We start from the raw sequence: 21,611 nt of genomic DNA on the forward strand, positions 1-21,611 counted from the left end.
AATGAGATAAAATATAATAATAAAGATGATTTGTATTTTTTTATAAAACAGACTAAGTTAGAAATATGCATAATAGAGTTTAAGAAATAAAGAGAGGTCTTTATAAATGCAGGAATGCATATTAGTTGAGGGAGAAGAATAATCAATTTAGATTCCGCCATAATTGCTCAGCTAATATTAATAGATGAAGAGATTTAAGAAAATTTTTAAGTAATAAAGAGCATAATCCAAAATTTAAAAAAGTATTCAGAGTAAAGAATTTAAATGGGAGTTTCCCATGCATATTTATCTTATATAACTTTCAGTTTAATATTATTCGGAAAATTAGTTTTTTCTATTGATTTTTTAGATAGGGAAGATACTTACTGTAATGAAAACAATATATCTGACTTGATTTGTGTACCAGTAAGTATTATATCAAAGGTTTAAAATAACTTTGTTTTATTATTTTTACTCAAATGCAATCATACTTTTTTTCAGAAAGATAATATTCTCCAAGTAATAGATAAAAAGATTGAGAATTTGAAAGAAAAATTAAAGATAAAGGAAGAATATCAGGATATAAACACATATATAATTTTTAATCAATTGGAATTTGTTAAGAATCCATTATATTCTTGTAGTCATCCAAAGTCAAAGTTGATAGAGTTGGATAACATAAAGAAAACTTTTATATGTATAGTAATAGAAGAATTACAGAAGGTACTTCAATGTAAAAGTGGATACGAATTAACAGAAGTATTGATAGAAAATCCAAGTAAAAAGTTAGGATATGGTGAATCTGAGATTAGACCAAGAACCAATAGAGAGAAGAAATATGCAATAAAAAGTGATAAACTATGTATTAAAACTGTGAAAGTTCCAGTAGAGATTATATGTAAGGTAAGTTTCTATATAATAAATAATTAATTGATAACATTAAAGTTTGGTAATATATAGGATGGAAAGTTAAAGGATGGGTTTTGTGTAAGGGAGGAAGTTACAAATCCTTTATATGAGTGTCCCAAAGGATTACATGTAACTCCAAGAAAATGGTGTGGATATATTAAGAGGGAATTAAATGAAAGCTTAATGGAGAATGTGATTAAGAGAACAAATCCTGGTTGTGTGATTAAAACAATACATCCGTGGTTTAAATCTACTGCTAAAGTGGAGTGTTATAATAGTAATCACAATTATATTGTAGGGATTACAGAGGATGATTGGGTAAATGTGGTACCAGCAGCATTTAAATGCCCAAAAGATTTTGAAATTATATTTCCAACATATTCAAAGGGAAAGGCAATTGATGATGAGTTTATTTTTCCTCCAGTATGTTTAGCTAGGAAGTACTTTCCAAGAAGTATAAGTTGTCCTGGTATATTATTAAGAAATGGACTTATAGTTACAGATAGATACATTGTTGACAATGAAGTTAATCCTACTCCTTTCAAACAGTATATAGATGTCTCTCACTACTCCTGTCAAGTACAAGACAGAGTAAAACCAAATATAGTTTGTCCTATAATTAATATGGACTATTACTCCAGACTAAGATATGTTTTTCCAAGCAGTGAATACTATCTGGATTCCCATTCCAATACTGAAAAAGCCATTAACTATCAGTCAGGAATTTTTGATTTTACAAGCTATTCAGATTTTTTAAGTGATAATCCGGGAATTTTGAATGAGCTGAAGGAAGCTCAGCTTAGTCAGATTAATAATACCTCTGTTAACAACTCTAGTACTCCCAGAGACTTTAAAAAAGATCAGAACGAAACTGGGCTACCTATTGTCTCTTTTTTTAATGATTCCACAATTGATGGTTCCAGCTCTGATGGTTCAAGCTCTGATAAGCCCAGCTCTGATGATTCCAGCTCCTATGGCTCCAGCTCTGATGGTTCAAGCTCTGATAAGCCCAGCTCTGATGACTCCAGCTCCTATGGCTCCAGCTCTGATTTCTCCAGCTCTGATTTCTCCAGCCCTGATAGCTCCGCTTCTTCTAATTATACAAGCTCTTCTAATGGTTCCTCAAAATCCAGTCCATATTACAACTATAAAGCTTACAAAACCGAATTACATGAATACAGTTTTTACTATAATGATACTTTAAACAAACATCTGAAATCAATGAATGATTACAATAACCATGAATACTCGTATTATCCTTTTAGGCTGAACACAACTTTGGATAATCCTTGGAATACCAGTGTTAGTAGTAGTAGTAGTCATTTAAGACGAGAAGAACATGGAAAATTACATTTAGGTCATTCGAAAGGCTCTCAAATAGAAAAAGTGGTTGATGAGAAACACTTTAATAGGGAATATAACAATTTTATACAAGGATTAAAAAAGGATTTATCCAAACAAGGCGAGTACTTTAATGACTATCAATGGGATTTCATGAGTAAATTTTACAGAGTTTATGTTTCAAACCAATTAAAATTTGTATCCAATATCCCAGTTTCTTCTGTTTCACATAAAGCATTAACTATAGATGGAGGTTACCAACTAAACATTAATTTAGATCCAACTTACCAAAGTTTTGTCAATTATACCTTGGAAAATATGAAGAAAATGGATTCTGAGTTAAATATAACTAACCTGAGAGATGATCTAAATAATACAAGTAATAATAACATTTCTCAAATAATTGATAAGCTTTCAATTCTTAATGATACAAATATTACTAGTAGTTTAAACTTAACAAAAGATAACGAATACAATGCTTGGGAGAAATCTGCAAGAATCTATTTTATGGACTTAGACTTAATGAAAAAGAATCAAATAATCTATTCAAGTATTAATAATTATAAACACAAGAGAAAATTTCCATTTTTATATTACTATGGTAAACAGCCAAGTATTAATAATGATTATGGACATGTTAGAAGGCCAGCAATTTCTGATCATAAATATAGATATGGAAGTCCTTCAGAAGATTATCATAAATATACTGGAAGGCACGAAAATAGTGATTTACTTTATTATATTAACAAACATTTAAACAAAACAAAACCTTATAGGCATTCTCCTGGACCCCAAACATATCATAATTGTATATCTATAAATGAAACAACTCCTATTATAGAATGCCCAAATTCTAATATTGTTATCCCTAAATGTTTTATACTTGACATAATATATTCAAAATTCAATAATTACAAAGATATGAATGGTACATTCACAGAAGATAATAACGAATTGAATACAAATAATGAAATTTCCGAAAAAAATGGTAGTATTCAAGAAGAAGAAGAAAAAAAAGAAGAAGAAAAAATGGATATGAATAAAATTATTAATAGTAGACCTATTTCAATACAAGAAGGACTTAATGAAATAGGAGATCTTGAAGTTCTTGGAAGTTTGGAAGGTTCTGGAGATATTTTAAACGAATTGGGCTACTTTGGGAACATAGGAGAACTACAAAACCTTGAAATGCTGGGGAATCTTGAAGGTCCAGGGCAATTAGAAGTTTAATAACTTTTTATTTAATATCGATTGCATGTGGCGCCACATGCAAGAGTAATTTTTGCATTTATCAGAAAAAATGATTTGTTCATTTAAAAACTATTAAAAAATTTAATCAAACTAATCTTTCTAGCTCTGAGAAGAAAGTGATTTTAGAAATATATCTTTATTTTTGGCTGGCTAAATAAGAAACTAAGCTCATTTTTTTTTTTTCTAGGATGTTATAGTATATTTCTTTATTATTATAAAAAATAGTTACCGCTCAACGTGGTTGGCGGGAACACATGATATATAATATTAATATTATATTAGGGAAAAATAATGTGAGGTAAATAAAATAAACCCCACTGAAAGAGATAATTATTTTTTTTTTTGAGAATATTGAATTCGAAGTAAAAAAAAAAAAAAAAAATATTCTTTTTGAATATTGCATTTCGTATTTGAGGTTATTCTGGTTTTGAATGAAAACTATTATTATATATTCAACTTGATAATGGAATAAGAAAAAATTACTTTTTTTTTTTACCTCGTTTCTAGAGTATTGTTCTTGAATAATTTAATTTCAGTATAAATTTAATAATTAAATTAAAATAAAAGGGAAAAATAAATAATTCTAGGAAATAAATATAACTAAAGATATATACTTTATATACGTTTTAATGAGAAAATAAATATGAACACTCTTCAAAAAAGCCAATCTCAAGTAATGGGAATCAGACCAATATTCCCAGTAAAATCATTACTTTCAATTTCATCATCAGATTTTGAACATATTTGGAAAGAAGTAAAATGGGACACAAAGCGAGTAAATAGTACACTAGACTTGTTTTCAAGATTTTGTAGGGATGATTTAGATATCCTACCAAGTGATTATACTTTATCATCTAGTAATCATTCAAATAATGGGAATGGGACAAGCCAAAATCAGTTAATGTCAAACCATAGACTGATGGCATTATTAAAATCAATAGCTATAGTAGGTATAGAGAATGATGATTTTAATATGGATTTTTTCTCAAGAAATGATCTATGTGTGATAATGACAGGAATTCCCTACATTGATAAAAAGAGCTTTCTAAGATTAATGTGTCTTTTAGACAGATCTACTCCTCATACAACAACTTCTCCAGCTGGAATTTCTAGATTAAAGTTAGTTTTTTCTTATTATGACTGGGGTTGGAAAGGATATTTAGATGAGTCTGATTGGAAGAGATTAAGAAGTGATATACTGAACTTAACTTATTACGGAAAATTATATGATGGAAATAATAACCAAGATTTTAAATCTGGATTAAATAGGACAAGTAAAATAGGAACTCCAATGCCAGAAACTTTAGAAGAAGGACTTAAACAGCTTAGCCGTGAAGTGTCTATTAGATCATTGAAAAGTGCTAATAATGGATCAAGAATTTTAAAGAATGATAGTTTACGTATTTCTATTAATGCTAGTGATAGCAGTAATATGAATAATAATGCTGGACATTCAGAATATAGCTACTTTGATAATAGTAACAATAGTTATGTTAGCTCAGTTCCTTACTCAGTTCAGAACAAGGATTTAATTATTGATTTCCCACTTTTTATTAAACTGGTTGAGTTTAGGATTATTAAAGGAACTTCTCAAATCTTGCGTGTTGAGCTTCCTGGGAAAGATCAAGAAGAATTCGTTGCTAGAAGCATTATGTTTAATGGGGGAAGTATTTTCTTGGAAAACTATAAACATGAAAATGAACAATATTCTCCAGATAAATCAAGAAATGCCTCTAAATACTATCATGTCTCCCCTTCAGCACAAAACCTTAAATCTAAAGTGAACTCTCCATCTAAGATCAATCCTGAATCAGGAGAAATAGATAATATTGAAAAGAATAAACAAATAATCAACGAACAAATCCAAGAATTAGACAATGAACTAAACAACCTAAAGATTACAGTCAAAAATTCACATCATCCATCCAATTCTATGGGTATTGATATTTCAAATTTAGCTGAGGACAAAATATCAAGTAATGCTATAGAATCAATTTTCGGACCTCCGCCTGAAGATTTACACGGAATATTCTGCGATAAACCCAACTATCAGGAAGATTTGGCATTTTCCTCAATTGTAGTTCCTTCCTCTTCCACTCCAGTAAGGAAGTCCAGATCAATCAGATCTGATGTACTTCCTATTACCCCTAGTGCGAACAACGATCCAATATCAGAACAAAGTCACAACTCCAACTCTTTCTCCACTGAAAAAGTTACCTCAAATAGTTTTCCAAATAATATTACTAATACAGAAACAGGGGGCCCGCCTATTTTACTTTGAGAATAACATTTAATTTGCATGTGCTATATTTTCAATTAATATAAATAAACTTTAAATTAAACTACTAAGTTGTTATTTAGACTATAAACTGTTATCTACACTCTTATTTTCTATTTTTGTTTATGAAAATATTGATAATAATAATAATATATTATATACAAATTCATATTTACAAGAATTTTTTTTTTTGTTTGAATGGTAGTTATTTAGGGAAAAGCATAATGTGGGAGCTTTGCCGCGCATTTCAACTAAACTATTGTGATGATAATTATTCTTTTCAAGTTAATTAACACCACTATAAATTGTATGAATTAGTAACTACCTTGGATGATTTAAAGATTTAAACATAAAGTAAATAAAAATTCTCCAACATAATTTCATTAACATATATGTGAATTTAAATATTTTGTAAAGATTCGATATATTATTATAGCAAATATAATTACTGTGTGTTAGATTCATTTCTTGAACTGAAACAAATAATGACAGATAATATTGGAGAGCTAATAACTATTCCGATAAAATATGTAAACAAACACAAAGAAAGACTTTTACTACTGGAATTCCAAGGTTCTTTAACTATATCTAAAATTAATACAGAAACTGGTGAAATAGCCAACTCTGAAAATATTGAAGACTTTAATAACACAGTAATTGGACAATTAATTAACTTTGATAAAATTTCTAAAAGTTTAGATAACTCTGAAGCTAATAATAATTTCGAATCTGCAATACAATATTCTAAAAATAACCCTATTGAACTTAAAATAGGATATCACACACTTATCGGTAAAGTAAGTTTTTTCTGATTAATATAATGATTTTTTAAATTTGTTATTGATAATAATTTCTAGTTAGTAAAACTGGCTAAACCTTTAGCAATCATCCAAAACTTATCAAAAACTCAAGAAAACAATGAAAAACAATTAAATATATATGATATTATTAACTTTAAGCTAGTTTTTGAATCTAGACCCCAATTTTCCTCTTAAATACAATTTGGACAATATATTGAGTTATTGTTCAAGTTATCATCATAATTATAGTTACCACATAAATTACATATAAGTAGTTGGCAATTACCACATTCTGATAATTTGCAATTAACATGATCGCAAGTATTTCTACCGCAGTATCCACATTTCATTTCTTTTTTGCTTAAATGACTCTTATTCAATGACTTTCTATTGCATAGAGAGCAGTAATCCTTAATTATTTTATTCAAGTACTTTTGGCTTTGAGTTAAACACCAAATTGTATGTTTTTGTCTATTATCCTTATCAATAACTCTTTCTGACCTTCTTATTGTATTTAAAGTTATTCCATTTTCATAATCAAAGTTTCTCTCTCTTTTCATTTTACTCACTATCTTGCTTAATTATTAAATTTTTAATATATCCAAATAAATACATCCCCATGCTAAGTAAGATTTAGTAAAAACATAATCTAAATACGCGAAAATTCTAACCTAATTTAAAGGATGAAAGTGACACTGCAGTAATTTGAAAATGGAACAAATAATCCAACTTTCACTTAATATCTCTTTCCCTCTCTCCACTTCTCTCTCAGGCACACACTTGCTCAATCCTTAGTATACTACTTAATTAATTACTAAAATAAACTTTTTTTAGCCAATCTTTAAATTTTATTTATTTATTTATTTTTTTTAATACTTAAATTAAATTTTATTACTTTACGTAATTATTTAATAATTTCACAATATGTGGGGAAATGTGCAAGAAAAGACACGTAAGTGCATGTATTTCTGTGCATGCAGTACTAATTAACAATAAAATTACAAAAAAATCGTATATTTCCGGTACTCTAATAAATCTATATAATTAATTTGAGTAAAACTTATATTAAACATTTTTTTGAGGATGAATACATCAATTTATATCAAGTTAGTATTTTTATAGATTATTAAGAATTGGTTCAAGATAATCAAAAAAGTTATTTAAATTTGTAGGTAAACTTGATGAAAATAAGATTATTTACTTGAATGAAGTCTTAATTGATAATATTTGAGTGGAATTAAAAGGCAAATAATATAATAATAATAACTTTAGTTGAAGGTTAATTACTCAGTAATTTTTTAAAAATGAATTCCCTTGATTTGCAAGTTAATGGAATGACATGTATGTCATGTGCCACCACAATAAAGAATTTACTATTACACTACAAATTTGTGAAAGATGTTGAAATAAATATCATATTAAATAGTGTACGTGTAATTTTGAACAATAAAATCACACTTGATGAAAGAAAAAAGATTTGTGATACAATTAATAATGCAGGATTTATTTGCTTATTAAAATCAAGTACAATCATGAATAATGTATTATCTTTAAGCATTGATGATGTTAAGTTAGAAGAGAGAAGTTTAGAAAGTGAAATAGTTTATGGAAGTTCAAAAGATATAGCTGAACAAATTTTAAATAGTAAGGGTATAAAGTTTTTAAAGCTGCACCAAATACCCATTGAAGATATGAAGATAATTGTCAAAGCGTTGGAAAACAAAACAGGAATAATTACTATCATAAGTTATTTAAAATGGGGTCAGTTATGTATTTTATTTGATGAAAATCAGATTACCATCATGCAAATCCAACAAATTCTAGAAAAATCGGATATTTGGATGTTAAGTTATATGAAGTTTTACTGTTTGTTTGGCAAGGAAAAGCTTTCATGTGTAAACAAGCTTAGAATCAAGTGCATTTTCCGTTTGAATTCCGACAGAGAAGGTATAGGCTTAATTCAAAAGATATATAATTGTTTGAGAAGAAGAAATGCAAATATTGAGTTTATTAAAGACTTTACAACAAGTATCGGCTGTATTGTGAGTGGAATTTTCGGGATATATAATGTCTCCATAGAAAGAATGAATGAAAGTAATTTAGAGAGAAATCTTGTTCTGATGATTAATATCGAATATAATCCTTACTTTATTTCAGGACGGAATCTACTACAATATATGAATGAAGTGTTAAAAAACTATGTTAATGAACCTATTCTAGAAGAACAAGTTGTTGAAAATAAATTAAAGCAGTATTCTCACAGATTGGTTAATTCTATGCAAATTATTACAAAAAGTAATTTGGATGAAAGTGTTAATTACTCAAGCCTGCAAAAAATTAAAGATAAAGAATCTCGATACTTTGTCATTTGTTTCACATTTTCATTAATTTTAACAATCCTAGTATTAATGTATAATTTCTTTGGTGACAAAGCCTTTATGTCCAAGTTTACAAGAATAATCTCTTTTAATTTGATCAAGTCTTTACAAGAGCAGACAGTATTATTAGGGATCAGCTGGAAATATATGGTAACTTTAATTTTAGTTACTCTAGTAGTATATTTATGTGGTTATACATTTCATAAAAAAGGAATCAAGAGTATGTTGCATTTGAATCCAAATATGTACAGCTTAATCTCACTTGGTACAAATACATGTTATTTGTATTCACTTTATATAATGGTCTATATCTCAATTATATCATCAAAAGAAACTGGAAATATAAAAATATATTCAGATAAGCTACCCAACTTTTTTGATATTGCTTGTATGCTTATTACAATTAGTTTATTTGGAAGGATTTTAGATGTACATTCAAATCTGTTGATATTAAGAATCATTAATAATAATACTAATGGAAATGAGGTTACTGGTGAAAATGGAGATTCTATGAGATATAATATAAAAGACAGTTTTCAAATAGTTAGTGAAACAAAATTTGAATCTCTCGAAAAGACTTATTATCATTTCTCAAATTCCGAAAATTGTCAGGTATTACCACTAACATTTTCAAAAGAGAATAATAAAATTAGGGGACTTTATTCAAAATATCAAAATACAGAAAGAGGACAAAAAATGAATACTACAAGTATTGACTCTATTTGTTTGGATGATATTTCACCTCAATCTATGGAAATGAAGGAGGAGAGCTCAATCATTAACAAAAAAGTCAATGTTGATTTAATAGATTTAGGAGATATTATTATAATGAAAAAAGACGAAATTGTTCCATATGATGGAATTGTTGTTTCTGATGATATTGCAGTCTTAGATGAATCAATGATTACTGGTGAAAGTAGAATCATAGAAAAGTTGTATGGAAATTATATATCAAGTGGGAGCAGGGTATTGTCAGACAATGTATATATATTTGTAACTGAAGTTGGTACTGAAAGTACTTTAGGAAAGATTCAAAAGCTAAAGATTAAAGCCAGAGAGAGTCAAATAAAACTACCTGGGATTGTTGATAAATTCTCAAGATACTTTGTACCTTCGATAATATTATTATCTATAATTGCTTTCATAATTTGGTTTATGCTGGCTTATTTTAACAAAGTAAATCCAGAAAGAATGTTCAATACTGACAGAATTAATTTTTATACAGAATTTGATAATATTTTCAAGGATTTCCCAATCTCATCTAAAGTTATGTTTGCATTGCATTTCTCACTCTCTATATTGGCAATATCATGCCCATGTGTAATAGGCATTACTGTACCTATTGCTGTTCTTATTTCAACTTCACTAACTTCAAAGAAGAATATATTGGTTCAAAATACTAATATTTTTAATAATATAGGATTTGTAGACAATATAGTGTTTGACAAGACTGGAACTTTAACAAATGGAAGGCCAAGTGTTAAATCTATTATTATGGATGAAGAAAATATTAGGGAATTATTGGATTCTACCTTTAATAATGGAACTAATTATGATTATAATGGATGTAACTCAAAATGGACAAAACCAACAGATTTAGATTTTTCTATATCTTCTATAGAGACATTTTATATTAATAAGAATCCCAATAAACCAAAAAATAATATTTTAACAGAAGAATTAATAGAGTCCTATTTGAAATTTTGGTGGATTATTGGTTCTTGTGAATATTATAACAATCATCCTGCTGGAAATGTATTAAAATCTTTTTCAATTCGATTATTTAATAATAAAGAACAATACAAATTTATTCAACCTAGTGATTGTAGATATATTCCAGGAGTAGGTATGACATGTATTATTAATAATATGAAGGTTTTAATTACAAACCAATATAAACATCTTGACGAAGACTTTAGTTTAGTTTCAGTAAATTCTAAGGAATACAACCATTATTTAAAAAGTCCATCCAACACATTGGAAATTTCTTTGGATAATCCTGAAAATAATATTGTAGAACATTCATCATTGTATCTACAGAATTGGCTTAAATATTGGTCAAAAAAAGGATCAATAATTATTTACATATTTATAGGTGATTTAAATAATTTCAAAGAAAATGAGCAGGGAATAATTAATGTCAGACAGATGAAGTTAATTGGTGCAGTTTCTATGATTGATGAACCAATGTTTGGAGTAGAATCTACTATTAATTATATAAAGAAAAATATAACAGAGCAAATATGGCTATGTTCAGGAGATTCCTTTTATACATCTAATTCAATTGCATCAATAGTAAGTTTAGAAATAATTGTGTGAAATATGAATTCTAACTTAAATATTTTAATTTCTTTCTTTAAAATTTATTTGATTTAATTCAAGGTTGGAATTGATTCTGATAAGATTATGAGTAATTCAACTCCCAACGACAAGCTTCATCTTATTCTAGATCTTCAGTCAAATAAAGATCTAAATAAAAGCTCTAATATTGATTTTAACTTTGATTTAAATAATGATAAAGTTGACAAAGAATTTTTCAAATCCTTTGATTTAGAGTATCCAAAAAAGAAAGAAGAGAATAGGAAGAGAATTCAAAATAAATCAAAGAAAAATTTAAAAAGAGTAATGATGATTGGGGACGGGATAAATGACTCAGCTTCTATAGAAGCTGCAGATATTGGAATACTTCTGGGAAAAGGCGGGATAAATAATTTTACACATGCAGATGTAATTATATTGTCAAATTATCAGAATAATATTAAATTTTTATTTAAGCTTGGAAAGTAAGTTTAAAATTAAACTAAGGAAAATTGATGAATTATTCTTATTTCTTTAATAATTCGTTCACTATAACTCTTATTTATTTATTTATAATTTTTAATCAATAGAGAAACATATAAAGTAATTAACAGAAATTTAATATGGGCTTATATATTTAATGTTTTGACAATACCAATGGCGGCGGGAATTTTTTATCCAAATATTATTATTTCACCAGTTGTGGCAGCTTTTTTAATGTTATTAAGCTCAACAATTATTGTATTTTCAAGTTTGATTTTGTACAAGTTTAGATGAATTGAGCAAAAAGATAAGGAATATCTTGGGATATATTTGAAAGAGAAAAGAATGAAATAACATGTTTTTTTACATGTATTAATAAATAATTGTGTGCATTTATTAATGAGGTAAAAATTTAAAATAGTATATATATTATCAACTGGATGAACAATTTTATTTTGAAAAGCCGATTTTTAAAGTTAAAATCAGTTTAAGTAAGAGAAAGTGAATATATAATAATTAGGAATTAAAAATTCCAATTGGTAATCACATTTTTTTTTTCTTTAAGTTAAATTACAGAATAATATATATAATGAAAAAGCAAAGTTTAGAAAGGAAATTTAAGAAGCAAAAAACTAGTAATGAATATGGAATATTTACTTGAATTTTTAGATCTATATTTGAATATTAAAATGTAAATATACTTTGAAAAGTACGATTAAAAGAATTGCTGATTAATATTGTGATAGGTAAGAGGTACCACCTATTCTATGAAGAGAATTATGATTTATAAAAGTAGTAAAAAAAAGTAAAAAATAGGGGAGGTGAGTAATGAGTAGATTGGTAAGACTTTTAATCAAGATTATTATCAGACTTTTTTTTTGGAGCAGGTTTTGGTAAATTGACTCCCAAACATCTGGACATTTTTTGAACCAATATAGGGTTGGGGATGGCCTTTCCAGATTCATAATCATTGACAACACTAGCCTTTTCATTAATCATTTGTGCAAGCTGAGCTTGAGTAAGTTTTTTAGCAACTCTGGCTTGTTGTAGAGCTCTGGAGAATTCCCCAGAAACTCTGAAAATACGGTAATCACCCGTATCTTCATCTAGCTTGGCAGCATTTTGGGGAATATTTTGTTTAGTCGATGCATTTCTGCCTCCAAGAAATTTTTTCTCAGTAATGATCTCTTCACCTTTTCTTCTTGCTTGATTAATATCCTGTTCTTTTGTTACTCCCTTTGGTCTATTGCTTCCCTTTTTCCAAACTACTTGATTCCAATCCTGACTCATTCTAGAAATATAACCCAACCAATGATAATTATTTGATCAGACTCTAAATAAATTTAATTATTTTTTACAATGTATTGTTAATTACTTTTTTTTGGTTAATATTCAAATTTCCCGCCAATGGCGGGAAATGTCAATTAGACAATGTATTGTGGTTTAGTAAATGTGTGTGAGGGGTGGCGCTAATCTGGAAAATTCATACATTTAAGTCAAATGAAGAAAAGTGTATTGTTTGTAAAGCTGAGATAAGTAAAGAGGCGAGGTAGCAGAGAAATATTATTCTTTAGTGTACATGTATATATATATATATATATATATATATATGTATATTTCTCTTTACATTATTTTAAATAATTCTGCTAGTCTGCTTTGTGAATAATATCTATATAAAGAATAAGATGTCAACTAAGCAAAGCTTAAGATTAAATGAGGCACAGTTAGTAGCTGTCAGAGAGACTTTTGATTTAGCTGATGACGATTCAGATGGAAAGATTAATTTTGATCAGGTAAGTTATTTTTTTCTTTATCATTAAATAGGTAAATGGAAATATATCAGATCGAGAAGATACATAGATAATGCATATGGAGTAAATCAGTTGTGAAGGTTTCAAATTGGTTATATAATATCATATTGTATTGCCCACTTTCTGTATGATCCATCCTTACAATAATAATTACTTTTTCATTACCTATTATGACAAATTTTTTTTGATATATTAAATAACTAATTAATTATTTTATCTTTAAATTCTTTAAGGCATGCATTTTATTTAGAGTACTTGGTCAAACAATAACAGATCGTGATTTGAAAACTGCATTATTAGAAAGTTGGCCGGGACTAGATATTCAATCTGAGGGATCTAGAGATAAAGGATTCAAGAAAATAGATACTAATGCTCTGGCTCCAATAGAATTTGACGCATTTATCAAAATTTTCAGAGCCAAATATAAGGTTCCTTTTGATGAAAATACAATAATAGAAGCTTTTCAAGTTTTTGATCCAGATAACACAGGACTTATGCCAGCAAATTCTTTCATTCAATTAATGACAACAGCAGGAGAGCCCGTTCCAACAAATGATGTTGAAGACTTATTACTACTTGCAAATGTTGATAAAGATGGAAATTTCGATTATACTCAATTAGCGAAAAGGCTTGTTGAAGGGCCCAAAAATGTTCGTGTTTTGTAATCAATTTTAGAAATATTTCAAATTAAATTTCACCTGATAAATATAGACTAAACAAACACAAATTTTCATTATTATTAACTCATTTTTTTTTAAAATGCATGTTAATCTCTGTAGCACTGTATTATATAAATGATTATCCACATAGTTGCATGCATGCATTTAGCTGTATCCACATGACGTAATTGTAAAATTTAATGAATAAATTGGTGGCTAGAGGGGAAGGGGGGATGGTTTTAATGTAGTGTTTGAATTGCCAGTGTATAAAGTTTAATGTGCATTTAATAATAAAGTCAGGTTTAAATAACAGGGGTATAAGTAAATAATAATGAAGGAATGAGAATTGAAATATGATTTGAACAAGATGTACGTAGAGAAGGGGTTTAAGGGAGAACTAGAATATATGCAATAAAGCCCGTCTAATAATTCAAGTTCTTGTGTTAATTTAGACACATTCCTGAGAGTCAAAATATTATTAATAACAATAATGAGGCAAGAGAACAGAATGTTTGGGCAGAAGTTCTTATACATTAAAAAAAAAAATCAACAAAAAGCGACAAAAAACGATTTTATTACTTGTGTAATCAGACTTTTACTCAAATGGCTGGAGAATTTAAAATAATCTGGAGAAGAAAATGTGTGGGTGGGGGGAACTGTAAGTGTGATGGGCTGAAGTGACGACAATTTTATTTTCAGAAAGTAATAATCAAATATAATTCATTTCTTTTAATTTGGTTTCATCAAAAATGCTAAGAAAAATAAGTAAGAACCATTTTTCCTAGTATTTATATTATCTATTTATATTATACTGGTATAATTAAGAGGGGAATTTTAAAATATTTTGTTATGAGGGTACCGGTAAGACACGTACGCGGCGAACGTCTCAGCTTTTACCCCCATTTAAAAAGAGGATAATAATCAATTTAAATAAATAGATAAAATAATTAAATAGATAGTTAGATAGTAAAGACTGGAAATGCATAGACGTAAAAGTAAAAAAGTAAAAAAAAAGGTATTTAATGCCAAATAAATGGTGAGATATTAAATAGATAGGTCAAGGGGGGAAAGTTTAAAATAAAATTGAATTCAAAAAGGGGCAGGTAAGAGATAAGAAACAATCATTCTATCAAAGAAGGGTAATTTTTTTTTCGAAAAAGAAAACTTAAAGATTTTTTATTTCTATAAAACTAAAGACCATCAAAATGGTAGAGACTTTTGCATTCAATGCTGATATCCAGCAGCTGATGAGCTTAATCATCAACACCTTCTACAGCAATAAGGAAATCTTCTTGAGAGAATTGATTTCTAATGCTTCTGATGCTTTGGACAAAATCAGATATGAATCTTTGACTGATCCAGAACAATTAAAGAGCAATGAAGAAATGCATATCAGAATTATTCCAGATAAGGTTAACAATACTTTAACTATTGAAGATTCTGGTATTGGTATGACTAAGAATGAACTTATTAACAATTTGGGTACTATTGCTCGTTCAGGTACAAAGGCATTTATGGAAGCAATCCAAGCTGGTGGTGATGTTAGCATGATTGGTCAATTTGGTGTTGGTTTCTATTCTGCTTATCTTGTTGCTGATAAAGTTACTGTAATTACCAAACACAATGGTGATGAACAATATATTTGGGAATCTTCAGCAGGTGGTTCATTTACTATTACTAATGATACATCTGATAATAAGTTACAAAGAGGTACTAGAATTATCTTACACCTCAAGGAAGATCAATTAGATTATCTTGAGGAGCGTACATTAAGAGATTTAGTAAAGAAGCATTCTGAGTTTATTTCCTTCCCAATCGAACTTTCAGTTGAAAAGACTACAGAGAAAGAAATCACCGATTCTGATGTTGATGAAGAAGAGGAAAAGAAGGAAGGAGAGGAGGGAGAAGATGCACCAAAGATAGAAGAGGTTAAAGAAAAGGAGCCAAAGAAAAAGAAGATTACAGAAGTAACCCAATCATGGGATTTACTTAACAAAAATAAGCCAATTTGGATGAGAAAACCAGAAGAAGTTACTTTCGAGGAATACTCTTCTTTCTATAAATCCATATCCAATGACTGGGAAGATCCTCTTGCAGTTAAGCACTTTTCAGTTGAAGGTCAATTAGAATTTAAGGCAATTCTCTTTATCCCAAGAAGAGCTCCATTTGATCTTTTCGAAACCAGGAAGAAGAGAAACAATATTAAACTCTATGTACGTAGAGTTTTTATTATGGATGACTGTGAAGAATTAATTCCAGAATTCTTAGGATTCGTTAGAGGTGTCGTTGATAGTGAAGATCTTCCATTAAATATTTCGAGAGAGTCACTACAACAAAACAAGATTCTTAAGGTTATCAAGAAGAACATTGTAAAGAAATGTTTAGAGTTGATTACCGAAATTACTGAGAAACCAGATGACTACAAGAAATTCTATGAACAATTTAGCAAGAATCTTAAATTGGGTATCCATGAAGATACTACCAACAGAAATAAGATTAGTGAGCTTCTTAGATATCAAACATCAAAGAGTGGTGAGGAACTCATTAGTTTGAGAGAGTATGTTGATAGAATGAAGGAAAACCAAAAGGAGATTTACTATATTACTGGTGAGTCAATCCAAGCAGTACAAAACTCACCATTCCTTGAAAAACTTAGAAAGTTGGATTATGAGGTAATTTACATGGTTGACCCAATTGATGAGTACTGTGTACAACAAATGAAGGAATTTGATGGTAAGAAATTGAGATGCTGCACCAAGGAAGGTCTTACTTTAGAAGAGACAGCTGAGGAGAAAGAAGCCTTTGAAGCTCTTCAAAAGGAATATGAACCCTTGTGCCAGTTAATCAAGGAAGTTCTCCATGACAAAGTTGACAAAGTTGTTACATCTCAACGTATTTCTGATTCTCCATGCGTACTTGTTACATCCGAATTTGGATGGTCTGCAAATATGGAACGTATTATGAAGGCTCAAGCCCTTAGAGATACTAGTATGACATCTTACATGATGTCCAAAAAGACTATGGAAATTAATCCATACAATTCTATTATCACTGAACTTAAGACCAAGATTTCTAATGACAAGTCTGATAAGACAGCAAAGGACTTGATCTGGTTACTTTACGAGACATCACTCCTTACTTCTGGTTTCTCACTAGAGGACCCAACTCAATTCTCATCTAGAATCAACAGAATGATCAAGCTTGGTCTTTCTATTGATGAAGAAGATATTGTTGATGATTTGCCACCTCTTGAACCAGTAAATGATGCAGAGCTTCAGGCATCTAAGATGGAAGAGGTTGACTAAATACATTACATTGAGACAGAAAAAAGTGTAAGATTTGGTCGTTTAATTGGCTAATTTTAACAAAAAAAAAAAATTCACGATTGAATAGAATTTGGAGAGAATTGTTACTTTTGAATTGATTAAAAATTATGATTTTTATATTGTAATTGCTAATTTATTAATTCAAATCCAACAGTGATTATCTTCTTATTTAGATTATAACTCTATTCAATAATAAACGGAGTTAATTGCGGTCATACTAATGTGATTGTTTAGTTATTACTTAAAATAGTGATTAGAAAAATTTAATCCATAAGTTATGGGGTAAATGAAGTGTTAATTTGTTTGTAGTGTTGATTACACTTTTGTCCACATAAATCTATATTACACGTAATTTCTAAATAAGAAAGGTGAGCACGTGCATGCATGCATGCATGCATTTGTGTGGTCAAAGCAGTTAATTAAAATTAATGTATCATGAAATTATACAGAAAGGTGTATATCTAGTCTCCCGGCTCTAGTAATGCTTTCGTCAAGCTCAAGAATGTGTTTGTTTGAAAAAGCTATTAAAATAACATTTTGATTTTTCTTTTCAATGTTATCTAAGCAAAGAAGAAGAGTAGTTAGTAAAGTTCTAGAATCATTTGAGTTTTCTGACGGAGATTGATTGTCATCGTCATTTTTTAAATGGCAATTATACTGAGTTAAATTATTTAAGGCCCAGTTTGGATTGAACATATCTTTAATCCTTTCTTTGTGTAAATTAATCCTGAATGAAATATCATTGAATAAATCAGGTGAATAATTAATGTAATTACAATTCGTATCATCAATATCTGAATCATTTTTTAATCTGAAATTTGTATTATCTTTAACAGGACAATTACTTGTTTGTTTATTACTAATAGCAAAATTACTAGAAATTACATCAATCCCTTCTAAAATAAGTATTGTAGGGATATTTGTGTTAAATAATTGTCTTATATTTTCTTCAGACTGTCCAACGTATGGACTTAATAAGTTAAGTATATGTTTATGAACAAATTTGTAGTCAATATAATGTTTTTGAATATAATTAATTAATTCCTGTTTTACTATAGAAAGTTTACTCTTATTTGTATTCTCACCTTTGTTGTATATAAGTATTCTTGGAGTAAATTGTTGGTTCATTATTTGGTTAATTTTACTGTACTCGTTTTCAAATACTTTATATATTAATAATTGATCATTTACTTGTTGTATAATTGACTTAATACTTTCATCTTTAAAACTTAAATCTCCATTCTTTAAAATAGAAACCTTACCATCTGAAATTTCCACAGTTTTGTTATTATATAGTAGTATTTCTTTGTTTTCCATGTAGCTATTATATAATATATTCCCGATTACTAAGTTCTCAAATAATATTTCCACAATCTTATAAACTAATTGTTTATCGGAAATTCCAAAACAAACTCTGATTATCCAGTTCACCATCCTTATATTTATTGGAATACTTCCATTTTCTGATGAATCTTCCTCTAATAACTCCAAATTATTCCCATTTAAACTTTGATAATACATTAATTCTAAGAAAGCATCCAAATTCTTATCTAAAAGTAAAATTGATACAAACACATTCAAATCTTTTTTTAACTTCAAGTATCTACCAATTAACTCATCCTCACTTATTTCTCCTTCTTTCTTTTCATTCTTTATTTCATTCCCACTTTGCTTATAACATACCAATTTCTCATTTTCATGCAAAATTTTCCCGCCAAAACTATTATAGTTATTTCTAGTCATAATTAAACATTTGAGGTAGTGAGTATTAAGCAAAGTATTAGTGCAAATATTACTTCTGTCAAGATAACTAACAGATATTGGATTTTGAGAGTCTTTGTATTCTAAAAAAGTTAGTTTTTTAAGGCAATCAAATTTTGAGAAACATTCTTTTAGTTGAGTTATTAAAAAGTCTTGAGCTGATAATTTAGAGAAGGAAGTGATATAATTGTATAGGAACAAATAGATAAAGATGTTTTTATCAGAGTTTAAATTGTTGAATTTAGTTATTTCCTCTAAAATATCTCTGATTTTCTCGATTATATTGTTTTTAATATTTTTCAAAATTTTTATAGAAATATTGTTTTCCATTACATATTTATTCAGCATGTATGTTGTGTCTAAGTAAAAGGTACTAGTAAAATTATTCTTGTTCTTATAGTCTAAAGATTTATATTTTAGGATGTTTTTAATATTTTGTATATCTTTAACAAGGTAGCTTTCAATTTCCAGATTCTTTGTTTTACTGATATCAATACTGGGAAATGAGTTTAATTCATTTATATTCGGAATAACTAATAATCTCGAAATAAAGTTCAGATTAATCTTTTCAAATCCTCCAGAAAGTGAATCATTTTCTTGTTTTTTACAAATATTTTCTTTAATGTACTGAACCTGAAAAAAGTAATACTTTTCATTAATTATAAAAGGTAAGATTGTATTTGTAAATATATCTTGTAAATGGATTTCAGCAGAAATAAGCTTTAGATAGCAATAAAACTGCCTTCTAAGGGCTTCCACCAATAAATTCTTATAGTTTAGTAGAAATAAGTTTGACTGAGTACTCAATTGGGCAAAAAGAGGTCCTGAAAACACAATATCTACTGAAGTTATATTATTAATATAACTTTCAGATTTTTTATATTTAATATATTTAATGTATCCTTTATTAAAGTCCTTAATAGAATTAAGTCCAGAATGAATATATACTTTATCTTCTTTAAAATGGGTAGTGTCAACACAAGCCTTAAAAGGAATTAGAAACTTCGAATTTTTTAGGTTTTCAAAAGTTAGCTCCATTAAATGAATTTTATCATATTTAAAATCTACTAGCTTATCTCTTAATTTGTTCACTAATTCATTGGTTATCAGGGAAATACCATCTTTGAGATCCTCTTTAGTCTCGATTTCACATGGTAGTGCGTAATTTTCCATTCAGTTCATTAATTTAATATTATCTGCTTTTATATATATAATATATATTGAATTTAGCCTATATATTGTGTATAATATATATATATATATATATTTATCTACATATTATATTATTCGTATATTAAATTTAATATACAATATGCGGCCAACTAAACTCCCATCTATTATAGTAAATATATATAACATGAAAAAAAAACAAAATTGTAAAAAAAAAGAAATTATAGACAAAATCATAATCTCCAAATAACAAAATATAGAATCTATTATCCTTAGTTTGGAATACCTCTATTTTTTCAACAAAACCTCTTCTGTCTCACCCCTCTTATACTATATAAGTAGAGCCTAAGTCTATAAAAATATGCCTTAAAGTATCTCAACAGATAAATTATAAGATGCATAAATACCACCCATATATAAATAGGAGAGGTGCCCTTAAATAGAGAAGATTCTCAATTTAAAACTGAGAATAGGCAAAAGAGGGTTTTATTCTGAAGTAGTTCCTCAAGTATTCAGGATTTATTGAAGAACCTTACGCTTTTGTTTCAAATTAGCTGCTCTAGCTTTACGAGCATCAAGCTGATCTTGTAATGCCTTCTCTTTAAGATGCTCTGCCTTTGCAATGTGAATGGCTTCAATCAAGACTCTCTTATTTTTGTATTGATTACCCTTTGATTTCATGTAGAATTGTTTGTACATAGTCTTGTTGATCTTGCCAGATTCACGATATTTACGTAAAAGACGTCTCAATACTCTTTGACGACGCATCCATAGAACCTTTTCTGGCCTTCTGGCATCCTTTGTACCTCTTCTTTTACCGAGACCCATAGAACGACCCTTTCTCTTGGCTTCATGGACTCTGCTAATTCTAGCTCTTGAATGAGTAGCAACTGCTTTTTTCAAGATCAAACCATCCTTATATAATTTGCGGATGCTCTGACGAGAATTTGCTGTTGAAATTGTGTCCATTTCAGTTGGGTCTAACCATACTCTATGTGCTCCACATTTTAAAACTTCCTTTGCTAGACGTTTTTGCAATATCAAAGGCTAATTATTCAAATTAAAAAAAAGATAGTTAGTATTGACTAGAATTAGAAGATATTAAGATTGAAGTGTAAAAATAAACTTACCATTCTTACTAGTTATTTGATTCCTTTAATTAACTTG

General features: G+C 28.3%; 9 protein-coding genes across 9 annotated transcripts; 6 read left to right on the top strand and 3 right to left on the bottom strand.

Moving 5' to 3' along the window:
- Positions 1-264: 264 nt before the first annotated feature.
- Positions 265-3,459, top strand: cubi_01177 (uncharacterized protein; the record flags this gene model as incomplete). Its single annotated transcript, XM_029018189.1, has 3 exons — positions 265-405; positions 481-882; positions 940-3,459. The coding sequence occupies 3 exons, from the start codon at positions 265-267 to the stop codon at positions 3,457-3,459; spliced, it is 3,063 nt and encodes a 1,020-aa protein (XP_028875526.1).
- Positions 3,460-4,123: 664 nt separating this feature from the next.
- cubi_01178 (uncharacterized protein) lies at positions 4,124-5,761 on the top strand (the record flags this gene model as incomplete). Its single annotated transcript, XM_029018190.1, has 1 exon — positions 4,124-5,761. One exon carries the CDS (start codon positions 4,124-4,126, stop codon positions 5,759-5,761), a length of 1,638 nt encoding a protein of 545 aa, XP_028875527.1.
- A 482-nt stretch (positions 5,762-6,243) lies between these two features.
- Positions 6,244-6,753, top strand: cubi_01179 (uncharacterized protein; the record flags this gene model as incomplete). The annotated part of the gene is made up of 2 exons (XM_029018191.1): positions 6,244-6,555; positions 6,616-6,753. The coding sequence occupies 2 exons, from the start codon at positions 6,244-6,246 to the stop codon at positions 6,751-6,753; spliced, it is 450 nt and encodes a 149-aa protein (XP_028875528.1).
- A 1,109-nt stretch (positions 6,754-7,862) lies between these two features.
- cubi_01180 (ATPase) lies at positions 7,863-11,723 on the top strand (the record flags this gene model as incomplete). Its single annotated transcript, XM_029018192.1, has 2 exons — positions 7,863-11,231; positions 11,319-11,723. The coding sequence occupies 2 exons, from the start codon at positions 7,863-7,865 to the stop codon at positions 11,721-11,723; spliced, it is 3,774 nt and encodes a 1,257-aa protein (XP_028875529.1).
- Positions 11,724-12,566: 843 nt separating this feature from the next.
- On the bottom strand, positions 12,567-13,007 carry cubi_01181 (multiprotein bridging factor type 1; the record flags this gene model as incomplete). The annotated part of the gene is made up of 1 exon (XM_029018193.1): positions 12,567-13,007. One exon carries the CDS (start codon positions 13,005-13,007, stop codon positions 12,567-12,569), a length of 441 nt encoding a protein of 146 aa, XP_028875530.1.
- Positions 13,008-13,402: 395 nt separating this feature from the next.
- On the top strand, positions 13,403-14,193 carry cubi_01182 (EF hand domain-containing calmodulin like protein; the record flags this gene model as incomplete). Its single annotated transcript, XM_029018194.1, has 2 exons — positions 13,403-13,510; positions 13,762-14,193. 2 exons carry the CDS (start codon positions 13,403-13,405, stop codon positions 14,191-14,193), a joined length of 540 nt encoding a protein of 179 aa, XP_028875531.1.
- A 1,199-nt stretch (positions 14,194-15,392) lies between these two features.
- Positions 15,393-17,492, top strand: cubi_01183 (HSP90 protein; the record flags this gene model as incomplete). The annotated part of the gene is made up of 1 exon (XM_029018195.1): positions 15,393-17,492. The coding sequence occupies one exon, from the start codon at positions 15,393-15,395 to the stop codon at positions 17,490-17,492; it is 2,100 nt and encodes a 699-aa protein (XP_028875532.1).
- A 462-nt stretch (positions 17,493-17,954) lies between these two features.
- Positions 17,955-20,447, bottom strand: cubi_01184 (uncharacterized protein; the record flags this gene model as incomplete). The annotated part of the gene is made up of 1 exon (XM_029018196.1): positions 17,955-20,447. One exon carries the CDS (start codon positions 20,445-20,447, stop codon positions 17,955-17,957), a length of 2,493 nt encoding a protein of 830 aa, XP_028875533.1.
- Positions 20,448-20,963: 516 nt separating this feature from the next.
- cubi_01185 (60s ribosomal protein L19) lies at positions 20,964-21,577 on the bottom strand (the record flags this gene model as incomplete). Its single annotated transcript, XM_029018197.1, has 2 exons — positions 20,964-21,491; positions 21,575-21,577. The coding sequence occupies 2 exons, from the start codon at positions 21,575-21,577 to the stop codon at positions 20,964-20,966; spliced, it is 531 nt and encodes a 176-aa protein (XP_028875534.1).
- Between the last annotated feature and the right edge of the window lie 34 nt (positions 21,578-21,611).

Source organism: Cryptosporidium ubiquitum (genome assembly GCF_001865345.1).
Source record: "Cryptosporidium ubiquitum isolate 39726 chromosome Unknown contig_16, whole genome shotgun sequence".
Classification (NCBI taxonomy): domain Eukaryota; phylum Apicomplexa; class Conoidasida; order Eucoccidiorida; family Cryptosporidiidae; genus Cryptosporidium; species Cryptosporidium ubiquitum.